Here is a 20,450-nt window from a genome sequence, read left to right as displayed (position 1 = left end):
AATTAAGAAATTTTCCTTAATGAACAAGCTGTGAATAGGAATTTAGGTAAAGAAGTCAGAAAGAAGGACATTAGAGTTGGGAAACTGGAAGTAATTTCTGGTATTGTCCATAGTGGTCACATTTAAAAACAAAGGTAGGACTTGGGAAAGGTTCACAAGCAACATTTTCAATTTATAAAATATATATTTCAAAATTATGAAAGTAATACATACATATAATAGAAAATCATAAAATATAGAAATATGATAAGCAAACTCTAGGACTTTGACTACCCTAAGACAACTAGGAAATACATTTGAATGTTTTCTTTTTATAAAGACAAGGTCATGGAGCATCTACAATTTTATATCTTTATCTCAACATAATACAAGCCTTTCCTAATACTAATAAAAGGATGTATAAGCAACATTTTAATTTTATTTTTTATTTTTTCTAAAGAGAGAGCACGAGAGCAAATGAGGGGTGGGGGGAGGGGCAGAGGGAGAGAGATCGAGAAAATCCCAAGCAGGCTCCATGCCCATTGCAAGCCCAATGCGGGGCTCAATCCCACCAGGCTGAGCTGAAATCAAGAGGCAGACACTCAACTGACTGAGCCACCCAGGTGCCCCAGGATGTATAAGCAACACTTTTATTTTATTTATTTTTTAAAATATTGTATTTATTTGTCAGAGCAAGTGCGTGCGTGGGCGCACACGAGTAGCAGCAGGAGAAACAGGCTCTCTGCTGAGCAAGGAGCCCAATGTGGGACTTAATACCAGGACCCTGGGATCATGACCTGAGCGGAAGGCAGATGCTTAACTGACTGATCTACCCAGGCGCCCCTAAGCATTTTTAATGATAACTGATTTATTATGAGAACCACCCACGATTTTGACCTCAAAAATAGATATTTTCATATGTAACTTGCTAGTTTCAAAAGAGAATCTAGAACATGAGTGTCTATCCTCAGAAAACGTACAAGTTAGTAGGATTTAGCTAGCTCTGTCGATAGCATATTTAGTGTAAATGAATATTCAGTGAGTGGTAAATGAGTGGTTCAGAGCACTGTGATAATGAGGTAAGTGATGGGGAGGGTGGGAAAGAGAGACACTCAGCTGATCACAGAGGGTGGATTGATTTGGTTGAGTAGAGTCAAAGGGCATCAGAGATGGAGGAAACCATCTACACAAGAGTGGGAAACGCCAGACATGTTTGGGAAAGAGGAGCTCAGAATAGTCGGAAAGGGGGTTTATGTGGGCAGGAAGCCAAGTTGGAATGACTACTTGGGGACCACATGCACAGGCCTTTGTTTTTGTTTTTGTTTAAGAGGTGGTGCTTTTTTTTTTTTTTTAAGATTTTATTTGTCAGAGGGCAAGAGTGACAGCAAGAGAGCGGCAGGCAGCGGGAGAAGCGGGCTCCCTGCTGAGCAAGGAGCCCAATGTGGGACTTGATCCCAGGACCCTGGGATCATGAGCTGAGCTGAAGGCAGACACTTAACTGACTGAGCCACCCAGGTGTCCCATGCACAGGCCTTTGAATACCAACCAAGTTTACCCTGTGTCCCTGAGCTCAGAAGTTACCAGATTCTGTTCTGAGGGCATCTGGCTGGCTCCCTTGGTAGAGCATGCAACTTTTGATCTTGGGCCAGTAAGTTTAAGCCCCATGTTGGGTGTAGATTACTTAAAAATAAAATCTTTAAAAAAAAAAAAAAAGTTACCAGGGGCGCCTGGGTGGCTCAGTTGGTTAAGCGACTGCCTTCGGCTCAGGTCATGATCCTGGAGTCCCGGGATCGAGTCCCATGTCGGGCTCCTTGCTCAGCAGGGAGTCTGCTTCTCTCTCTGACTCTCTTCTCTCTCGTGCTATTTCTCATTCTCTCTCTCAAATAAATAAATAAAATCTTTGATTTCAGCTCAGGTCACGAGCTCAGGGTCGTGGGGTTGAGCCTTGCATCAGGCTCCGTGCTCAGTGGGGAGTCTGCTGGAGATCTCTCTCTCCCTCTGTCTCCCCCCTCCACTTTCGCTGTCTCTAAAATAAATCTTAAGAAAAAAAAAAAACTACCAAATTCTGATCCATGACAAAGTTTTGCTGAATCTGCTGTGACCTAAGAAAGATAAGGGCAGTATAACGGAATTTTCATAATTCCCAGTTTTTGAATTAGATAAATCCCTCCTCTGGGAGATTCTGTATTTTGAAGGTTAATGTTCATTTATGAAACTATGATGATAAGAGTTTGTTCTCTTTCCTTTGGCTCGCTCCTTAACTGGTCAGTAATCACAGATAATTGTTACACGTTTTCAAGTTGGGTGATACCAGCATAAAGAGCCTAGCAAAATAAACCTTGAGAAATTTGAAAGTTCAGTTTTAGGCATTAGAGAAGGATCTCCATTGGATGGTTGACATGGGGAATGGAAGAAGATGGGTGGAGGCAACAGAGATAAAGAGGGTTAAGAAGGAACTGAAGGGGTGATGTTGGAGAAATGGGACGAGAGAGTGGTGTCTGGGAGATAATGAAGTCAAACACCTAAACCAGAGTAAATCCTACTAAAGTGAAATATGTTTCAGAGTCAGCTAAGATGCTAAGCTTGTCCAGGCTTTAATTTCTTACATGTAAAATGTAACTACCTTTTTTTTTTTTAGAGAGTACAAGTTGGGGGAGGGAGAAGGATAAGCAGACTCCGTGCTGAGTGCGGAGCCTGACATGGGGCTCAGTGCAGGGCTCGATCTCAGGACCCTGAGATCATGACCTGAGCTGAAATCAAGAATCGGATGTTTAACTGACTGTGCCACCCAGGTTCCCCTGTCACTAAGAGGTGCTTGTGAGGGTTAAATGAGATAATACCTGTAAAGCATTAGCACAGTATGTGGCTTCTAACAAGTGCTCAGTAAATATTAACTATAATAGTGTGTTTTCCCTTAAGGTTTTGCTAATTTCTTTTTAAAATAGTTCTTTTTTACCTTGGTTGGCAGTTGGGGATTAGGACAGAGAGAAGGGCTTAAATACAGATTTAGAAATAGCATCTGTTGATTTTCAAGGAGAGTTTGGCCTAACAATTGACAGATGTCAGAGATGTAAAGGACGATCTAGACAGGGTGACTCTGCTAGAGAGGAGGTTATCGGTGAATTTGAGGATACAGTTACCACAGTGTGGTATATGCTGAAGTCAGGTTGGAAGGGGTTCAGCAGTATAGGATTCGTGCAGAATGGTGGCAGTGTTCTTATTTGCAAAACCTTGGCAGTGGGGGCCCCCCATGCATTGTTTTTGCTTATTTTTCTAGCCAAATGGTTTTGTGTGCGTGTGTGTGTGTGCGTGCGCGCGCGTGTGTGCATGTACACGTTTAGGGATGCACCACTTAATCGCTTAATTAGCTAATAAGTGCTCTGATGAAAAGCACCCTCAAGAGCTGTCATATAATTATCTGAATAAATGTACTAAGTGAAGTAGTGCCATAAGAAATAAACTGCTCCACTTGAATAAAAGATTTTTTTTTAATGTTGCTATTGTATCACTGATAACAGAATTTTCTTATTCTATCAAGGGATCAAAGATTAAGGGAAAATGACCAAATATTGGCTATTAATCACACACCACTGGATCAGAACATTTCCTATCAGCAAGCAATTGCGTTATTACAACAAACCACTGGATCTTTGCATCTGGTTGTGGCCAGGGAACCCGTCCACAGAAAAAGCAGTACTTCTACCAGCCTAATTGATACCACTCTGCCTGAAACAGTGAGTTACAAATTTGGAAAAATAATTTTGATTTATGCTACTGATTCTAAGAAGTGTAAAGACATTTAGAAGATGTTATCTTACTTGTCATACTTCAGGAAAGATCACATCTCTAAATACAGCATTAGCATATTAAACGATATTTCACAGAGGATTGTTTTTTCAATGTGCTATGGTTCTCCTTATTTAAGATTATTATTTAATGTAAGAGGTGAATTGTATTACGCATAACTTATTTGGAAAGAGTCTTGTTCCTCAGTGATATAGGCAGTTCTTAATTAAGCTGAGAGTTTTTATTAGAGATTTACTGTTGAGTATCTTAAGTAAGATTTAGTTATATCAAAACATTTTTGTAGATTATATTGGGTATTTATGACTAGATTATTGACACTGCAAAATTATAAAGGTTTCCTTTTCATGTAAGCATGTATACTGAGTGGTTTAAAAGAATAAAAGCATATGTCTCTTTTGGGAATCGTTCAACTTGGTTTATAATGTTTTACAGATTTTGGCCTCCATCTTCAGAATGCAAGCTAATAAATATTACTTTCTTATAACACTAAGTACTAGCTGATTAATTTTCATTCATTGGGACAAAAGAAACAATAGACCGTCTGGGTACAGTACAAGGTCACAACACAAATTAATGTATAGACATTTTCCCTTTTGTAATCAGTGATATTTATACAGCACAATTTACATAATAAATACAATGAACAAAGTGGGAAAATGCTTTGCATAGTGATTAAGAACAAGGGCTCTGGAGTCAGGCTAAGGTGGGTTCAAGTCCAGTTCTCCCACTTCCTAGCTGTGTCATATCAGGAAGGTTCCTTGACTCCTCCACCCCTCAGTTTCTTCTTTTCCTTGGAACTAATAACAGCATCCACTTCACAGAGATAATGTGTGGATTAAATGAGAGTGCATGTGAAGAGCTAAGCACAGTGCCTGGTGCAAAATATACACTCTGAATATTAGTTGTGATCATTAATTAAGGCATATTTTAACAAATTTATTGCTTCCCAGATACTAGATATTGTTTTAGACCCGAATTTATTACTTATCCTAATATTCCTGGTTATTTTAACCTTGCATAGTAACTGTCCAACTTAGTATAATAGTAAAACCAGTAAGTATACCCTATTGAGCTTGAGATGGCAGATTTTGTTCTGTGGTTAGATTATGTGAATTTAATGCACATTTTTTTTTAAGATTAATTTATTTGGGGGAGAGCGCATATGGGGAGAAGGGGCAGAGGGAGAGAGAGAATCTTAAGCAGAGTCCCCGCTGAATGCAGAGCCAGAGGCTTGATTTTACCACCCTGAGATCATGACCTGAGCTGAAATCTAGAGTTGGATGCTTAACCAGCTGAGCCACCCAGGCACCCCTAATGCACATTTCTGACAGAAGCCTACTAGTTAAAGGGAAAATACTTAACGTCTCTCAGTTTGATTCATACAGTCCTATTGCTATGTCTTCAGTGGGGCCTACCTTTCCTCTCCTGCATAAAAGTCTGCTTAATTTAGTCTCTTTACCTTGTGTCCTCAGCATTTCATCCTTCATATTGCTGTCAGATTAATCTTCCTAAACCACTGCTTTGTTCCTGTTCTTCCTTTTTTTTTTTTTTTTTTTTTAAAATTTTTTTTTTTTTTTTAGAGAGAGAGAGCAAGCACAAGCTCGGGGGAGTGGCAGGCAGAGGGAGAAGCAGGCTCCCCGCTGAGCAAGGAGCCCGATGTGGGACTCGATCCCAGAACCCTGGAGTCATGACCTGAGCCAAAGGCAGACGCTTAACCGACAGAGCCACCCAGGCATCCCTGTTCTTCCTTTTTAAAACCTTCAGTTATTCCTTTTGCTTATCCAGTTAAGTAAATCCAATCTTTTGACCATATCTTTGACCCATTCTGTTACATGGCCCTGCTTTGCTCTTACATTTCCCTTTTGCTCGAATGTGTGTTTTTTTTTTCTCCCCATACTGCAGTTAAAATGCGACCTTTTCCTCGAAGTTTTCCGTAATTCTTTTTTTTTTTTTGTTTACTTTTGAGAGAGAGAGAATGAGGGGGGGAGGGGCAGAGGGAGAAGCAGACTCCCCACTGAGCAGGGAGCCCGATGTGGGACTCGATCCCGGGACTCCAGGATCATGACCTGAGCCGAAGGTAGTCGCTTAACCAACTGAGCCACCCAGGCGCCCCAAAGCTTTCCGTAATTCTTAATCGGCTTCGACCTCTTATCTCTGCTTCTATCCCCGCCCCCCCCCGCATCTTTATAATAGTCTGTGATTCTCTTCCAATTCAGGTAAATACATATTTATTGGTTCCTCCTGTGTGCTGGACATTGTGCTAGATACTGTGTACAGACTGAAGAATGAGGCAACATGTCTCTATCCTCTTCAAGCGATGTATCTTATGATTCAGTATTCTGTCTCATATTTTAATTATTTGTGTTTTAGATTATCTAGATTTTCAAGGGCGGGGACCATCTGATCATCTTTACATATCTCTTAGCCTCTAGAAAGTTGCCCTGATTACTTGTTGGTATATCTTTTACTTTAGTAATTATTGTATTGGAAAGCTAAGCATCTGTGTTTCACTAATGTTGGCTTTTTTTGCCATTAATTTGTAGGTTCATTGGGGCCATATTGAAGATGTTGAGCTCATTAATGATGGCTCTGGATTAGGTTTTGGAATAGTTGGAGGAAAATCAAGTGGTGTGGTTGTGAGGACGATCGTTCCTGGAGGATTAGCAGATCGAGTAAGTTGACTCGTTCTCATTTTGGTGTCATACAGTTTAAATTGTATGGTTTGAAATGTAATTTTATAACGTGGGTTACTAGGATATATGATTCCATAATTAGAGTTTAAGTATTGCTAAAAAAAATTTTTATTCCCATGAATGTTAATACTCACTTGGTTTTATTTGAAACGTTTCCTAAGTCAACCTTTTTTTTTGGCTTGTGGTTGACAGTCTTCTTGATTCCATCAGAGGACAGTATTTTTTTTGTTGAAGAGTTGTTAATAGGTATTGTATTTTGAATATCTGTGTTCTCTCCCAGTGTATCTTTCAAGGACCCAAATGCTAAACTCAGAAGGTACATACAGTGATTATAAACATTTGTCCTAGTATTGTATGTGGTAAATTTCACTTGAATTACAGTTTTCTGGCATTATAAGCCAAATGGCTACACTTCATTATTTAGCAGTTTAAACTGAAAGTGGGCTTTTTTTTTTTTTTTAAACTAGGCTCCATGCCTACCATGGGGCTTGAGTTTACAACCCTGAGATCAAGAGTCACATGGTCCACTGACTAAGCCAGCCAGATGCCCCTGAAAGTGGGCCATCTTAAAATTTACGAACTGGGGCGCCTGGGTGGCTCAGATGGTTAAGCGTCTGCCTTCAGCTCAGGTCATGATCCCAGGGTCCTGGGATGGAGCCCCGCATCGGGCTCCCTGCTCAGCAGGAGGCCTGCTTCTCCCTCTCCTACTCTCCCTGCTTGTGTTCCCTCTCTCTCTCTCTCTCAAATAAATAAAATTAAAAAAATAAATAAAACTTACGAACTATTTCTGCTTAGTTGTACATTGAAAACAACGTTAAACATTGCATCTAGTTTTTAGAAAAGTAGTTTAGAGAAAACAGTGTGGAGGTGCCTCAAAAATTTAAAAATAGAGCTACCCTATGACCCAGCAATTGCAGTATTGGGTATTTACCCCAAAGACACATATGCACCCCAATGTTCATAGCAGCAATGTCCACAATAGCCAAACTGTGGAAAGAGCCGAGATGCCCTTCAACAGATGAATGGATAAAGAAGATGTGGTCCATATATACAATGGAATATTACTCAGCCATCAGAAAGGATGAATTCCCAACTTTTGCATCAACATGGATGGGACTGGAGGAGATTATGCTAAGTGAAATAAGTCAAGCAGAGAAAGTCAATTATCACATGGTTTCACTTACTTGTGGAACATAAAGAATAGCATGGAGGACATTAGGAGAAGGAAGGGAAAGATGAAGGGGGGGAAATCGGAGGGGGAGACGAACCATGAGAGACTATGGACTCTGAGAAACAAACAGGGTTCTAGAGGGGAGGGGGGAGGGGGGATGGGTTAGCCTGGTGACGGGTATTAAGGAGGGCACGTACTGCATGGAGCACTGGGTGTTATACGAAAACAATGGATCGTGCATCACCACATCAAAACTAATGATGTATTATATGGTGACGAACATAACATAATAAAATTAAAAAAAAATAGTTTAGACATTTGGTTATGATGCCACTTAATAGTGAGCCCATAGTATGTGAACTGTCCATGATAACCAGAATAATATGTAAATTTCACTAATTGATGTTCAGTTACCTACAAATATATCCCTTCTAATAAGCATAAGTAAAAATGAACTTGCCTTGCAAATGCAGCTTTGAGATAAATTCCTCAGCACCCCATTTCTTTTCAAGGTTGTTCCATCTTACACAAAACTGTGGAGCTGTTAATATTCCTATTGTCAACCTCCACTTGTATTTAGAGAAGCTCCTCTCAGAGTTTGCTTTGTGGGGATCCCTGTAGGGTTCTGTGGGATTAAGACAAGGAAATGGCATCAAACCATGCTAGTGGTCACTGCATTCTTCTCCATCGTGGAGAAAGAGAAAAAAAAAAAGTGAAAAAAAAAAAGTCAGTCTTAAGAAAGTGCAGCAAAAAATTATTTCCAGCACTTCTGCCACATACTGAATTATGATGGTTGGTTTGAGAAAATATTTGTGAGACACAGCACCTGGGTGGCTCAGTTGGTAAAACGTGCCTTCGGCTCAGGTCATGATCCTAGGGTCCTGGGATCGAGTCCCACATTGGGCTCCCTGCTCAGCAGGGAGTCTGCTCCCTCAACCCCTCTCCCCTGCTTGTGATCTCTCTCTCTCTCTCTCTCAAATAAATAAATAAAATCTTTTAAAGTATTTGTGAGACAAACTAGCCACTTTTTTAATATGGAAAACATTTAAAAATTTAAACATTTTTTGCTCTCATTGAAAAATTTTGAAATGTGACAAATGTTATGAATTTCAGCTGTACAACATGATTTGATGTTTTATACTGTGAAATGACCACCACAGTAGTCTAGTTAATATCCATCATAACACAGTTACATTTTTTTCTTGTGATGAGAACTTCTAAGATCTTCTGTCTTAGCAACTTTCATATGTACAATACAGTATTGTTAACTATAGTCACCACATTGTACATTATATCCCAATGACTTAGTTATTTTATAACTGGAAGTTTGTACCTTTTGACCATTTTCACACATTTTGCCCACCTGCTACCCCTTCCCCCCCAACTTCTGGCAACCACCAATCTGGAATAGTATTTTTATTTTTGAAAGAATAATTGACAGAAAAATTACGGTTACTGAGACTTGGGTGCTTGGCAGACATTTCTTTGAAAATGAATGAAGCAAACCTGTCACTTCAAGGAAAACAACTGATAGCATTCGTGGGTGATGATAAAATTTGAACTTTGAAGCAAAAATTAGAATTCTGGAAAAGTGTTTTACCATGAGCTTGACATTTTCCAATATTTAAAGACTTTTCTGATTAGATTATTGCTGATATTAGTATGATTTTTAAAATATTGTATAATGAAATATGTCAATATTTGGAACATCTGCATGAGTCTGTATATCAGTATTTTCTGAAGACCAATGTGTGATATGACAGTATATAGGTAAAAGGTCCATTCGGGATTCAAGACTGATCAATAGATTTAAATGAAACAGTATTTGAAAGTTTGTTGATGAAGTTGCAGATTTCATATTCCCACTGATCTTTAAGAAACCACAACTTGTCAAGTTTTGGTGTGTTATCAAAGAAGAATGGACTCTAAGGGCTATTAAAATACTCCTCCATTTTCCAACTAGGTATCTAATTGAGGCCATATTTGCTTTATATACTTCAGCCAAAACAACATATTGCAACATACTGAATGCTAAAGCAGTTGTGCAAAACCAGTTGTCTTCCCTTCAGCCAGATATTAGAGATTTCCAAAAATACTCAAAAGTACCACTCTTCTCACCATTTTGTTGTAGAAAATATAGCTTTTATTTTCAAAATGAAAAGTGTATGCATCAATATATAGAAATATATATTAGTATATTACATGTATTAAATATTTTTAAAATTTCTCTGTGCTGTTTTCTTTTTCTTTTTTTTTTTTTTAGATTTTATTTATTCATTTGAGAGGGAGAAAGAGCACAAGCAGGGGGAGAGGCAGAGGGAGAGGGAGAAGCAGACTCCCTGCTAAGCAGGGAGCCTGAGGTGGGGCTCCATCCCAGGACCTGGAGATCATGACCTGAGCTGAAGGCAGATACCTCATCATCTGAGCCACACAGGCACCCCGTGCTCTTTTCTAATTCAGTAGATAACAGAGGAGAACCACATAAACAAAAGCTCTTTGAGATTCTCAGTAATTTTTGAGATATAATTGATATACAATAAACCACACATAGGTAAAGTATACAGTTCAATAAATTTGACATATGTTTACCAGCAAGTCGAAATGTGTAGGGCAGGGTTGCATGGTAGAAACTCAGGCAAGAGTTGATATTGCAGTCTAGACTTTGAAATTTGTAGGGCTGGTTGGCAAAATTTCTTAGGAAACTGTTTCCTGTCTGTTACCGTCTTAAGGCAGAATTCCTTTTTCTCAAGGAAATCTCAGTTTTTGCTCTTAAAGTCTTCAACTGATTTGATGGAGCCCCTCTCCACCCCACCTATGTTATCAAGGGTAATGTTCTTAAAGTCAGCCAGTTGTAGATGTTAATCATATCTGCAAAATACCTTCACAGTAACATCTAGACTAGTGTTTCACCAAAAAACTGGGTACCATAGCCTAGCCAAGGTAACACATAAACTTTAACCATCATACCATCTATCTCCTCAATGAGGAAAATGAACATATCACCCACAAGTTTCCTGTGCGTCTTTGTAATGCCCATTTCACTATCCTCAATAGTTAAGAGTATGAAGGGTTTCTGAGACCAGTGAGGCTGAGAATTGTCATTTTATGGATCTTCAAAACACATCTGTGGCAGAAAACATATTCTTAAGGGTTTTTGGAAATATTTTGTAACCTGAAAAAGAATGAGGTATTGTGGAGTATTTTGATATCTTTTCCCACATTCCCTTCCCCCCCACTTAGCAATTTTCATAAGCTTGTTTGCTGGAGTAGCATTTTTCAAGATGCCGAGTGGAGTAGTTACTGTGAAAAACCAAGGGTCAGATAAATTTAGAAAACACCAAGTCAAACAAAATCAAATAGACTTTTTTACTGTAAGAATTTTCTGAGCTTTTAATATCCTAACATGCATTAAGAATTGTCACAAGGAGAATATGATGTGCAGTTTCCCAAATTAATCCCTTTGAGACAGTGTTGGGAAAGGCCCAGGTCTGATTTTCAGCCTTTACTGGAAGGGAATGTCACTATTTTAGGTCATCAAGGAGGGGATTGGGGTATGCCCATCAGTCATGATGCAGAAGCAAATATTTATACCAGATGTTGTTATCTGCCTAATATACATTATTCTCATGTAATCCTTAAAACAGTCATACATTTTATTTTCAAATTAGAGATACGGAAACTTAAGAAATTGCCCAGGGCTACTCAACTAGAAAATGACAGTCAAGATTGAGTCCACATCTCTCTGACTCTGAAGCCTGTCTTTTACTGCTTAAATCTATTTATATGAAGTTGATCCTAATGTTTTTCTTTCCCAGATGTATACTTGTCCAGGGTTGGTCTAAGCTTATCAGGTAATAGCCAGCTCTAGAAGCAACAGAACTATTGTCTTTTTCCTGTAGGGAATATGGTGAGGCCTAAACAGGAGAGACAGAGCCATCCCCTCTCTCTTCTCATCTGAGCTAATGGCTGATAAGATCTCTTGAACTGGCTCTGTGCATTGTTGCTAAGCTTTTACAAGTTGTTGCTCATGTAGGCTGATCATAGCTTTAAAAGAATGAAAGGGAATTACTGCTTTTAATTAAAATGTACTCATGTTTTGAATATTAATGCTCACTGTTGACTATGGCAATCTTTATGATAAGGGAATATAGATATCTTAGGTCATTAGTTTAGATGTGATCAAGATTGATCATAAAGTAATACCTATGTTTAGCTAATGGGGTTAATCAATCTTTATTCAAAGAAAGTAAAATGAGGTAATAGAAAGTTAGAGAAGGAAGTTTGTATTTCTTACTCAGAAGAGTTTCATGAAACAGCCCTTTATATTTCCTTCTGTGTTTACAGATATACAGTTAAAAGATGGGTACAGTTGAGGGAATATGCCTAAGAACACCTGACTGAGGTCACTGCAGCCTAAAGGGGTGTCAGAAATGGATGCATTTGATAATTTGCTATAAGCAAGGCAAAGGCTAAAGACTTTACATATAGTAATTGAGTTTAATGCTCACAAATCAATGAGAGAGGGATTTATTCCCATTTTGCTTAAGAGGGATCTGAGATTTAGGGAGATTAAGTAGCCGACGTAGACTAAGTAGCCGACGTTTGGCTCTACAGCTTGATCAAAGTAGAGCCAGGATTTGAACTTGGGTGTGTCTGTCTCCAAAGCCTGTACTTGTCCTTCTACTGTCTACTGCCTCTAATGTTACAAAGTAAATGAAATCGAAAAATAGTGATTCATATGAGCTTTTTAAGAAAGACTTGTTGAGATTTAGTTACAATGACCAGTCAGTAAATGCACTCAGGGCCTATTCCATGGATAGGAAAATTACATGGTATCGTGTAAGGGGAGCTTTATAATCTATATTCTGAATCTATAACCTATAATATATAATAATACATCAGTCTTAAAACCTGTAAGTCTGTAAGCCCATATCTACCTGTAACTTCAGTCTCCAAAAATCACAGTGCCTGAAACATACATCTTTTGAGAATTCCGTTCAGCTGTGGCAAAAATTTCAAAAATTTTCAACAGAAGTTTGTTTTTGTTTTTAGTTGAAAATGGGTAGTGTAAAACTTCATTTGACAGAAGTAACTTTTCTTGTGGTCTGGAGAAATTCTAGGGGAATCAGGTACACTAAGTGAACCCCATTTTCCCTGGAAGGTAACTATAACAATGCAGTCTATTTAAAAGTAGTCATGAATTAACTGACTTTTTGGTATTGGGCAATTAGGAGTCATGTTAACTATCCCGTAATCTTTCATACTAAGGAGGTATGTAACCAAGCAGAGATTGAAGGGTGGGTGTGTACTATGAGGAATTTTTAGTCTAGAATAAGCAAGGCCCAGCTTGAGGCCACTGAATAGTTGATTATTCCCAAGAAATTTTGCTTTGAGTGAGTCTATAAACAGATCTTTTCCTTATTATTAAAAATCAGTTGATGAGGGCTCTGGGAATTTGAGGAAGATGAGATAGATGTTTTTAGATGTATCTTTAATTATTTGAGGAAAAGAGTTTATAAAGAGTTGCGATTTTCTGCCTATGTTATGTTGCCTTTTGATTAAAGACCAATGATAGAACTGGTCTGGAATCAAACCTAGTAATAATTTTATTTTCTGTGTTTTAGTTTTCAAAGAAACAAATTTGATTTATTTTGCAGCTCAAGCCTAAATTCCTTTAGGTTTTCAAATATTTTGTTATTTGTTTATTAAAGTATATTTAAAAAAATTTTTATTATTTTTTTAAAGTAGGCTCCATGCCCAATGTCAGGGACTTGAACTCATGACCCTTACATCAGGAGTCGCATGCTCTACTCACTGAGCCAGCCAGGTGCCCCTCAAATATTTTTTTGAATTGAAATTATCCTCCAAACTGCCTATCAGGGAATTTAAAATGCAAAGTAATATATTTTTTAGCCTATACCTGCTAACTTGGATTAAAGTATTTTATCTTTTTTTTTAAAAGGTGAATAAATGATACTTTTAGTCTTTTCATTGTAATGTGGGGTACTCTATTACATCAGCTGTTTTAATTTTTGTGCCTTCCATACTATCTTAGGCTATATGCCTAATTATTTTTCTCTTTTGAAAGAACCTATGGGTTAATAAACCTTTATATTTGAATGTTTGATTAGCATGCTATATCTTTGCATCTTGGCCTAGCTGTTTATTGGCTGTCATTGATTTATGATTTCTGTTAAAGAACTAAAGGAGCTCTATGCCTTTTAATTTCCTTGCACAGTAGACAGGTTATGGAAGGAGAATGTCGATCAAAAAAATATCAGTAAAATGCAGTGTTTGGGGCTGCTGGACCTAAACAAGGTAGCTGCCATTTTGGTGTCTTTCCTATCAATCTAATGACTGTGTTTGCACTTATGAATTCCTCAGAACACCTGTTTTTCTGGAAGAAGAAAATGTTTGACTTTCAGTGACAGATGCATATTATCTACATCATTTTAAATTGAATTGAGGTAAAATAGGAAAAGAAATAGTGCCTAGAGGTGACTAAATATGGACTTAATGGTGAAGTGGCATTCTTTGGCCAAGCCAAGTTCACTTACTTGACATATTCTTTATTCTTTGGTCAGGCCAAGGATGGTTTGATTTACAGAGGCCGCTTCACCAGTGTTTTTCATCATGACCACTGACTCTCTTGAGGAGTTACTTGTTTTATTTCAGGTTGTTGCATTGATATAATATCAAATTACCATTGCTTAAAGTAGAAATCCACTAATTCTTATTTCCTCTTTCATCTGTCTTTTCTCTGAGTCTTTGCAAATGTTTCTGAATTGAATTGCATTTGTTTTCCTCTTCTTCTCCCCCTCCACTAGCTTCTAGGGCCTTCTGCAGGCCTCACAACAAAGCCCATAGCTTTTTACTCAGTATTTGGATCTAATACCTACCTTTATTCAGGTTCCTGCAAAATTGAGGAAAAGGAAGGATGGAGAATAGACTTTTTAGTCTTAAGGCTTTATATTTATGTTTATTTTTTATTTTTTACTTTTTTTCTTCTGAATTTCATCTATGCCTTATTGATGGTGCCTCCTGGAGCCAGGAATTGGAAGCCTAGCACTGTACAAGCCCGATGGTCCTTGCTCTATTCTCAGGCTGTCCTTCTCTCCCAGTTGCAAAATACCTACTTTTCCTCTTCATTTTATTTAAGCATTTTGATGGTAATAGGCAGTTTCTTGGAGAATAGGAAAACAGTAAATTTATTGTCTACTACTGTCATTCTGGAGGTATCAAAGTGTAAGACAAAGGACTAAATGAGAACTGTTCTTCAGTAGCTTTGCAGCCTTGGTCAAGTCAGTCAACCTTTCTGAATCCCATTTGCTCATTTTAAAGTTGTCCCTCTCTAAATGAGATGATATATAAAAAGTGATTTTAGACCTATAAAGTGCTAGGCAGGTATTATTTTTTGTAGCCAGCTATGTTTACATCTTGGTAACTTTAATATAGTAAAGGTAAGTAAAGAGAATTCAAAATTTCTGATGAAACAAAATGTAGATGGAGCCACTGTTTCAAGAATTTGACAAATGGAGGTAGAATAGAAATGTTAAACATTTTGAACTGATGTACTTTTTGATATATTGTGTTTTAAACTTTTCTGGGTATGAAATACACACATTTAAAAGTATCTAAAAAAGTATGTATAATGGCTGTGCACATTTTAAATAATGACAATCACCAATGTATGTATCACTTAGTTTAAGAAATAAAACATTTTAAATAACAACAATAGTAATAACTACCCATGGAGATATCCCCAGCTTAAAAATGGAACATTATGTATCCTTTCTCTAAATTCTCCCAGAATCCTGACTTTAAATACGTTATATATGCTAATGACTCCTAAATTTAAATATGTGGTCTGGACTTCTCTCCTGAACTCCACATCTGTATATCCAGCTGCATATTTGACATCTCCACTTGCATGTCTAATAGGATCTCAGACTGGATATCTCTAAAACTGAACTCCTGATTTCTACTCCCACCCATCCATTCCTCTGTAGGCCTCTTTCTCTCAATTAATAGCGCTGTCTACCCAGTTGCTTAGCCTAAAAACTTGGGAGTTTTGAGTCTTTTTCCCCTTCACCCCTCGTGTAGAAGCTATCAGTAGAGCCTGTTGAGAGTTCATTAAGAAGACATCTGGAGTCTCCTCCTCACAACTGCTAACCTAGTCCACAGGCTATTGCCATCTCTTTCTAGGTTGTTTTAGCTTCCGGACTGGTATTTCTGCTTCTGTTGCTTTCTGTCCTGTAGTTTCTCTTCAGGACAGAAGCTTGAGGGATCTTGGTGAAAGTAAGTCCAATAGTGTCCTTTCTCTGTTCAGAACCCTTCAGTGACTTCCCTTCCCACTGACTCTGCACTGCTGACCTCCAGTTAATGCTCCCATCTCCTGAATACTCTTCTCTTTGCTCACCCTCTTCCAGCCACACTGACATCTTGCTGATCCTTTAATGTGCCACTGAGTGTGTTGGCCTTCAGAGTTCCTAGCTTGATGCCACCTAGCTTGATGCCGGAGGTCTCAGATCCAACCTACTTCCCTTCTTGAGGCCCAGGGTTTTCTGATCTCTTCCTTACCTTTGTGGCCATGAATACTTTGGCTCTAGGCCAGTAGGCATGAAGTGATGCCCTCAAGCAAATAACCCATTTTAGAATTCTAGTTACTCTTCTCCTTTTGAACACATTCTCTACCCCATCTTTTTTTTTTTTTTTTGGCAAAGATTTCCTTTTCTCTGTTGCCAGTTCAGCATTCATTAAAACTGTTGTTTTTTTTAGCATATTGTAGTCTCTGTCAGCCATTGTACCAGAATTAAAAGTCCGATGAACTGGTTATTAGCCAGTGCAGTTAGATCATTGATTTCTTGGAATAATTTTGTTTTGTTCTTCAACTAAAGGATGGAAGACTCCAGACAGGGGACCACATCTTGAAGATTGGTGGCACAGATGTGCAGGGAATGACCAGTGAGCAAGTTGCACAAGTGCTAAGGAACTGTGGAAACTCAGTCCGGATGCTTGTTGCAAGAGACCCAGTTGGTGCAATTTCTGTAACCCCTCCCACCCCTGCAGCCTTACCTGTTGCCCTGCCTGCTGTAGCTCACAGGAGCCCTAGTGCTGTGAGTATGCAAACCATTCTTTCACCTTAAATACTGGGTGTGAGACCCTGCAAGATTAGAAGGGCCTTTGACTCAAAGTGCCACATGGGTGGGAGTAGTGCCTCAGTGCTCACCAATGAAGCAGAGAACCCAGTTTAGAGACATTAGACAAATTTGATTTCCTTTTTTGCTGTTTCTCAGCCTTAAGTCATCCAACCTCCCTGCACTAAAGCTACTCATCTGTAAATTGGAAAATAATATTTGCCATTTCTTTTTTTTTTAAATAAGGGCTTTTTAAAAATTTATTTTAAAGTAAGCTCTATGACCAGTGTGGGGCTTAAACTCATGACCCCAAGATCAAGAGTCGCATGCTCTACCGATCGAGCCAGCCAGGCACCCCAATACTTGCCATTTCTATTTCATTGGAGTGGTGAGGAGACATTCACGTGTTGGAGGGGAAACTAAATACTGGTCAATGTATAAATTAGATAGGAACAGAATGAACAAAGGAAATAGATATTATCTATTATCATTATAATGATATAACAATAATCATTGCTATTATCAAACACCTAGAATTGTCAAGGTCATCTGAAATCCTCACAGGAATTCTGCAAGATAGGCCTTATCCTTTCATCAAGATAAGATCATATTAGATGAAGGAACTCAAATCCAAATTAACTCATTTAAAAGTCATATAGTGAGGGATACCTGGTGGCTTAGTCAGTTAGGCATCTCTTTTTTTTTTTTTTTTTTTAGATTTTATTTATCTATTTTACAGAGAGAGAGCGAGAGCACACAAGCAGGGGGAGCAATAGAGGGAGAGAGAGAGGCAGGCTGTCCACTGAGCAGGGAGCCCGACATGGGGCTCAACCCCAGGACCCCGGGATCATGATCTGAGCCAAAGGCAGATGCGCAACCGAGCCACCCAGGCGCACCTAGGCATCCGACTCTTGATCTCAGCTCAGGTCTTGATCTTAAAAAAAAAAAAAAAAAAAGTCATAATAGTGCGTCAGTTGCAAAGCTGGGATTTGAATTCAGATCTTTCTGGTCCATTCCAAGATCTTTCCAGCCATCTCACAGGCTCTGAAGCAAGGGGTAATAAACCAAAAGGAAAGAAATAGCTTTTAAAAGGAGGGGCAGGGGGAAGAAGAAAGAAGTGACTTTGGCAGGAAGAGGTGGAAGACCATCATTCATGTGCATTCGGGGGCCGATTCTAGAACGTTGTTTGCCTCTCCCTACTTGGCACCTTATGAAGAGAAGCTTTCTGTCTGAGATGCTAACATCATTTTTGTTTTCCTCTCCAAACTGGTTACAGCCACTCTCTTCGCCTCCCTTACTCTAGCTCTCTGGAGCCTTCAATTCAGCAGTGGGGACCAATGTAGCTGTGTGATAAGTAAGAATTTGATGCAATCAGTTGTTTCCTTTCTAATGTTAGTGTTTTGAATCGAATCCTGTTTTTAGACACGTAATCTTTTTAAAGAAGTATTTTAGGGGCTCCTGGGTGGCTCAGTCGTTAAGCGTCTGCCTTCAGCTCAGGTCGTGGTCCCTGGGTCCTGGGATTGGGCCCCGCATCGGGCTCCCTACTCGGCGGGAAGCCTTCTTCTCCCTCTCCCTCTCCCCCTGCTTGTGTTTCCTCTCTCGCTGTCAAATAAATAAATAGAATCTTAAAAATAGAAGGCAAGTAATGAAAGTAAGTTTTAGTTTGATATTTTTTGCTCCCAATAATTATTATTCACAGTAATTCTTAAACCATTTGTTTCTCAATATTTCTTTATATTTGGTTGTTTTTTGTTGTTGTTTTTGGGGTTTTCTTGTTTGTTTTGTTTTGTTTTTAAGATAAAAACTTATCCTGAGTTTTTTCTAAGTGGCTGGATTAGTTTTCTGTTGTTGTGTAACAAATTATCACAGGGGCGCCTGGGTGGCTCAGTTGGTTAAGCGTCTGACTTTTGATTTTGGTTCCGGTCATGATCTCAGGGTCATGGATCAGGCCCCATTTCTCACGCATGCTCTCTCTTTCTCTCTCTCAAAAAAAAAATCACAAACTTAGTGGCTTAAAACAACAGGCTTTGTTAGTTCACAGTTGTGTAGGTCAGAAGTCTGGGTGGGCTTGGCTGGGCTCTCTGCTTAGATTCCTGCATGGCCAAAATTAAGCGCTGTCTGGACTCTTATCTGGATGCTCATTATCTGGACAGCTCATTTGAGTTGTCCACAGAATACAGTTCCTTGCAGTTGTAGGACTGAAGTCTCTTTCCTTTGCTGGCTGTCAGCTGAGGACCTCTCTCAGCAACTCCAGGTGCCTTGTATAACTTCTCACAGGACCTCCTCATTTTCAACCCACAAGCCCAGCCTTTATGCTTCAATTTCACTTCTTTGCTGCTGCCAGCCAGAAAACTGCTTTTGAAAGGCCCCCAATTAGATTAGATGCACCTGGATAATCTCGCCTTTGCCACATAATGGAACATAAAGACAGGAATAGCACCTGGAATCAAAAGTCATGGGGACCATCTTAAGATTCTGCCACAGGTTCTAAAAAAATACTTGACAAACCATGCACAAATTGACTACACTCAGTTATGGAACTAAATATTATGTATAATTAAAATTGTTTTTTCCTTTTAGGACAGTTCTCTTTTTGAAACTTACGATGTTGAACTCATTAAAAAAGAAGGACAGAGTCTTGGGATTAGAATTGTTGGCTATATTGGAACTGCTCATACGGGTAAATGAATCATTTCTATTTTATATTTGGAAATAATTGTAAAGGATGTTAAGGTTTCTAGATAGTAAAATTAAATATCTGCAAATTTTAATTTCAATACTGAACAATAAAACCATGTATCTATAGTGGCAGCCAGTTACTTTTCAGTGATTAGAGAATTGGTTTTATCTCAGTAGTTTTATAGCTGACTTGATTGTCATTAACAAAAGGATTTAATTGTCTAACTCAATGTATAACATTTGAATTGTTTTTCTTTTTTTCTAAGATATATTTTAAATATTGTGACTATTACATATTATGATGTTTTAGATGTGATAATATAAAAGGATTACTGTATATATTTCATACTATGAATGTCAAAAAGTATTACTATAATTACTAAAAAAATATAAAACAAATTCTTTAATTAGAATTATTTTCCTGTCAAATAAAGGGATTCTGTTGTAAGAATACATACATGGCCCAAGTATTTCTGAGTAACACTCCCTCAACTCCTATATGCAAAGCTTTGGTAACTTTTATTGTAAGAGTTAATCTATTATTACAAGACAATCATTAGAGTAAGGAAAAAGAAACCTTTTGATAAATATTTGCTAGTAACATGAATTCAGAGTTATGAAATGTTCTTTTTTTTAAAAAATAGCAAGATTAGAAAGTTAATTTTTTTTAATTCTTATTTTGCATACTTACAGCAGGTGGAAAGATTAAGAGTGCTAATGTATTCAAAGTCCTGAATGAAATTCATGTCAGACCACCTTGTGCTATTTTAGCCTAATGAAATAACTGTTTTTAAACCTTTAGATTTTTCTAAGTACTACCTTTATTAGGTTCAGAATTTGAATGAATTCCAAAAGAGCTAAGTATGGATTGTATAATAATGTTGGGGAAAAAAACTATATTGAATAGCTCTTAATATGCTGTCACGTTAGAGAAATCATGGCTTAGTTCATAAACTTGTGGCTTATGAACCTTTATTATATTAA

General features: G+C 38.2%; 1 protein-coding gene across 8 annotated transcripts in view; it reads left to right on the top strand.

Moving 5' to 3' along the window:
* The window catches only part of PATJ (PATJ crumbs cell polarity complex component), a 349,122-nt gene that overhangs the window by 18,637 nt on the left and 310,035 nt on the right, over nt 1-20,450 (top strand). For all 8 annotated transcript variants that reach the window (XM_073896643.1, XM_025871744.2, XM_073896642.1 and 5 more), the window contains 4 exons: nt 3,518-3,713; nt 6,330-6,458; nt 16,548-16,766; nt 19,368-19,467. In XM_073896643.1, the coding sequence (XP_073752744.1) occupies nt 3,518-3,713; nt 6,330-6,458; nt 16,548-16,766; nt 19,368-19,467 (644 nt within the window). The remainder of the gene's footprint in view (nt 1-3,517; nt 3,714-6,329; nt 6,459-16,547; nt 16,767-19,367; nt 19,468-20,450) is intronic.

This window comes from Callorhinus ursinus, unplaced genomic scaffold, assembly GCF_003265705.2.
Source record: "Callorhinus ursinus isolate GAN/ISIS: 27379988/994484 unplaced genomic scaffold, GSC_fseal_2.0 scaffold9, whole genome shotgun sequence".
Taxonomy (NCBI): Eukaryota; Metazoa; Chordata; class Mammalia; order Carnivora; family Otariidae; genus Callorhinus; species Callorhinus ursinus.
Note: the sequence above shows the minus strand (reverse complement) of the source record. Positions and strands in the feature narration are given on the sequence as shown.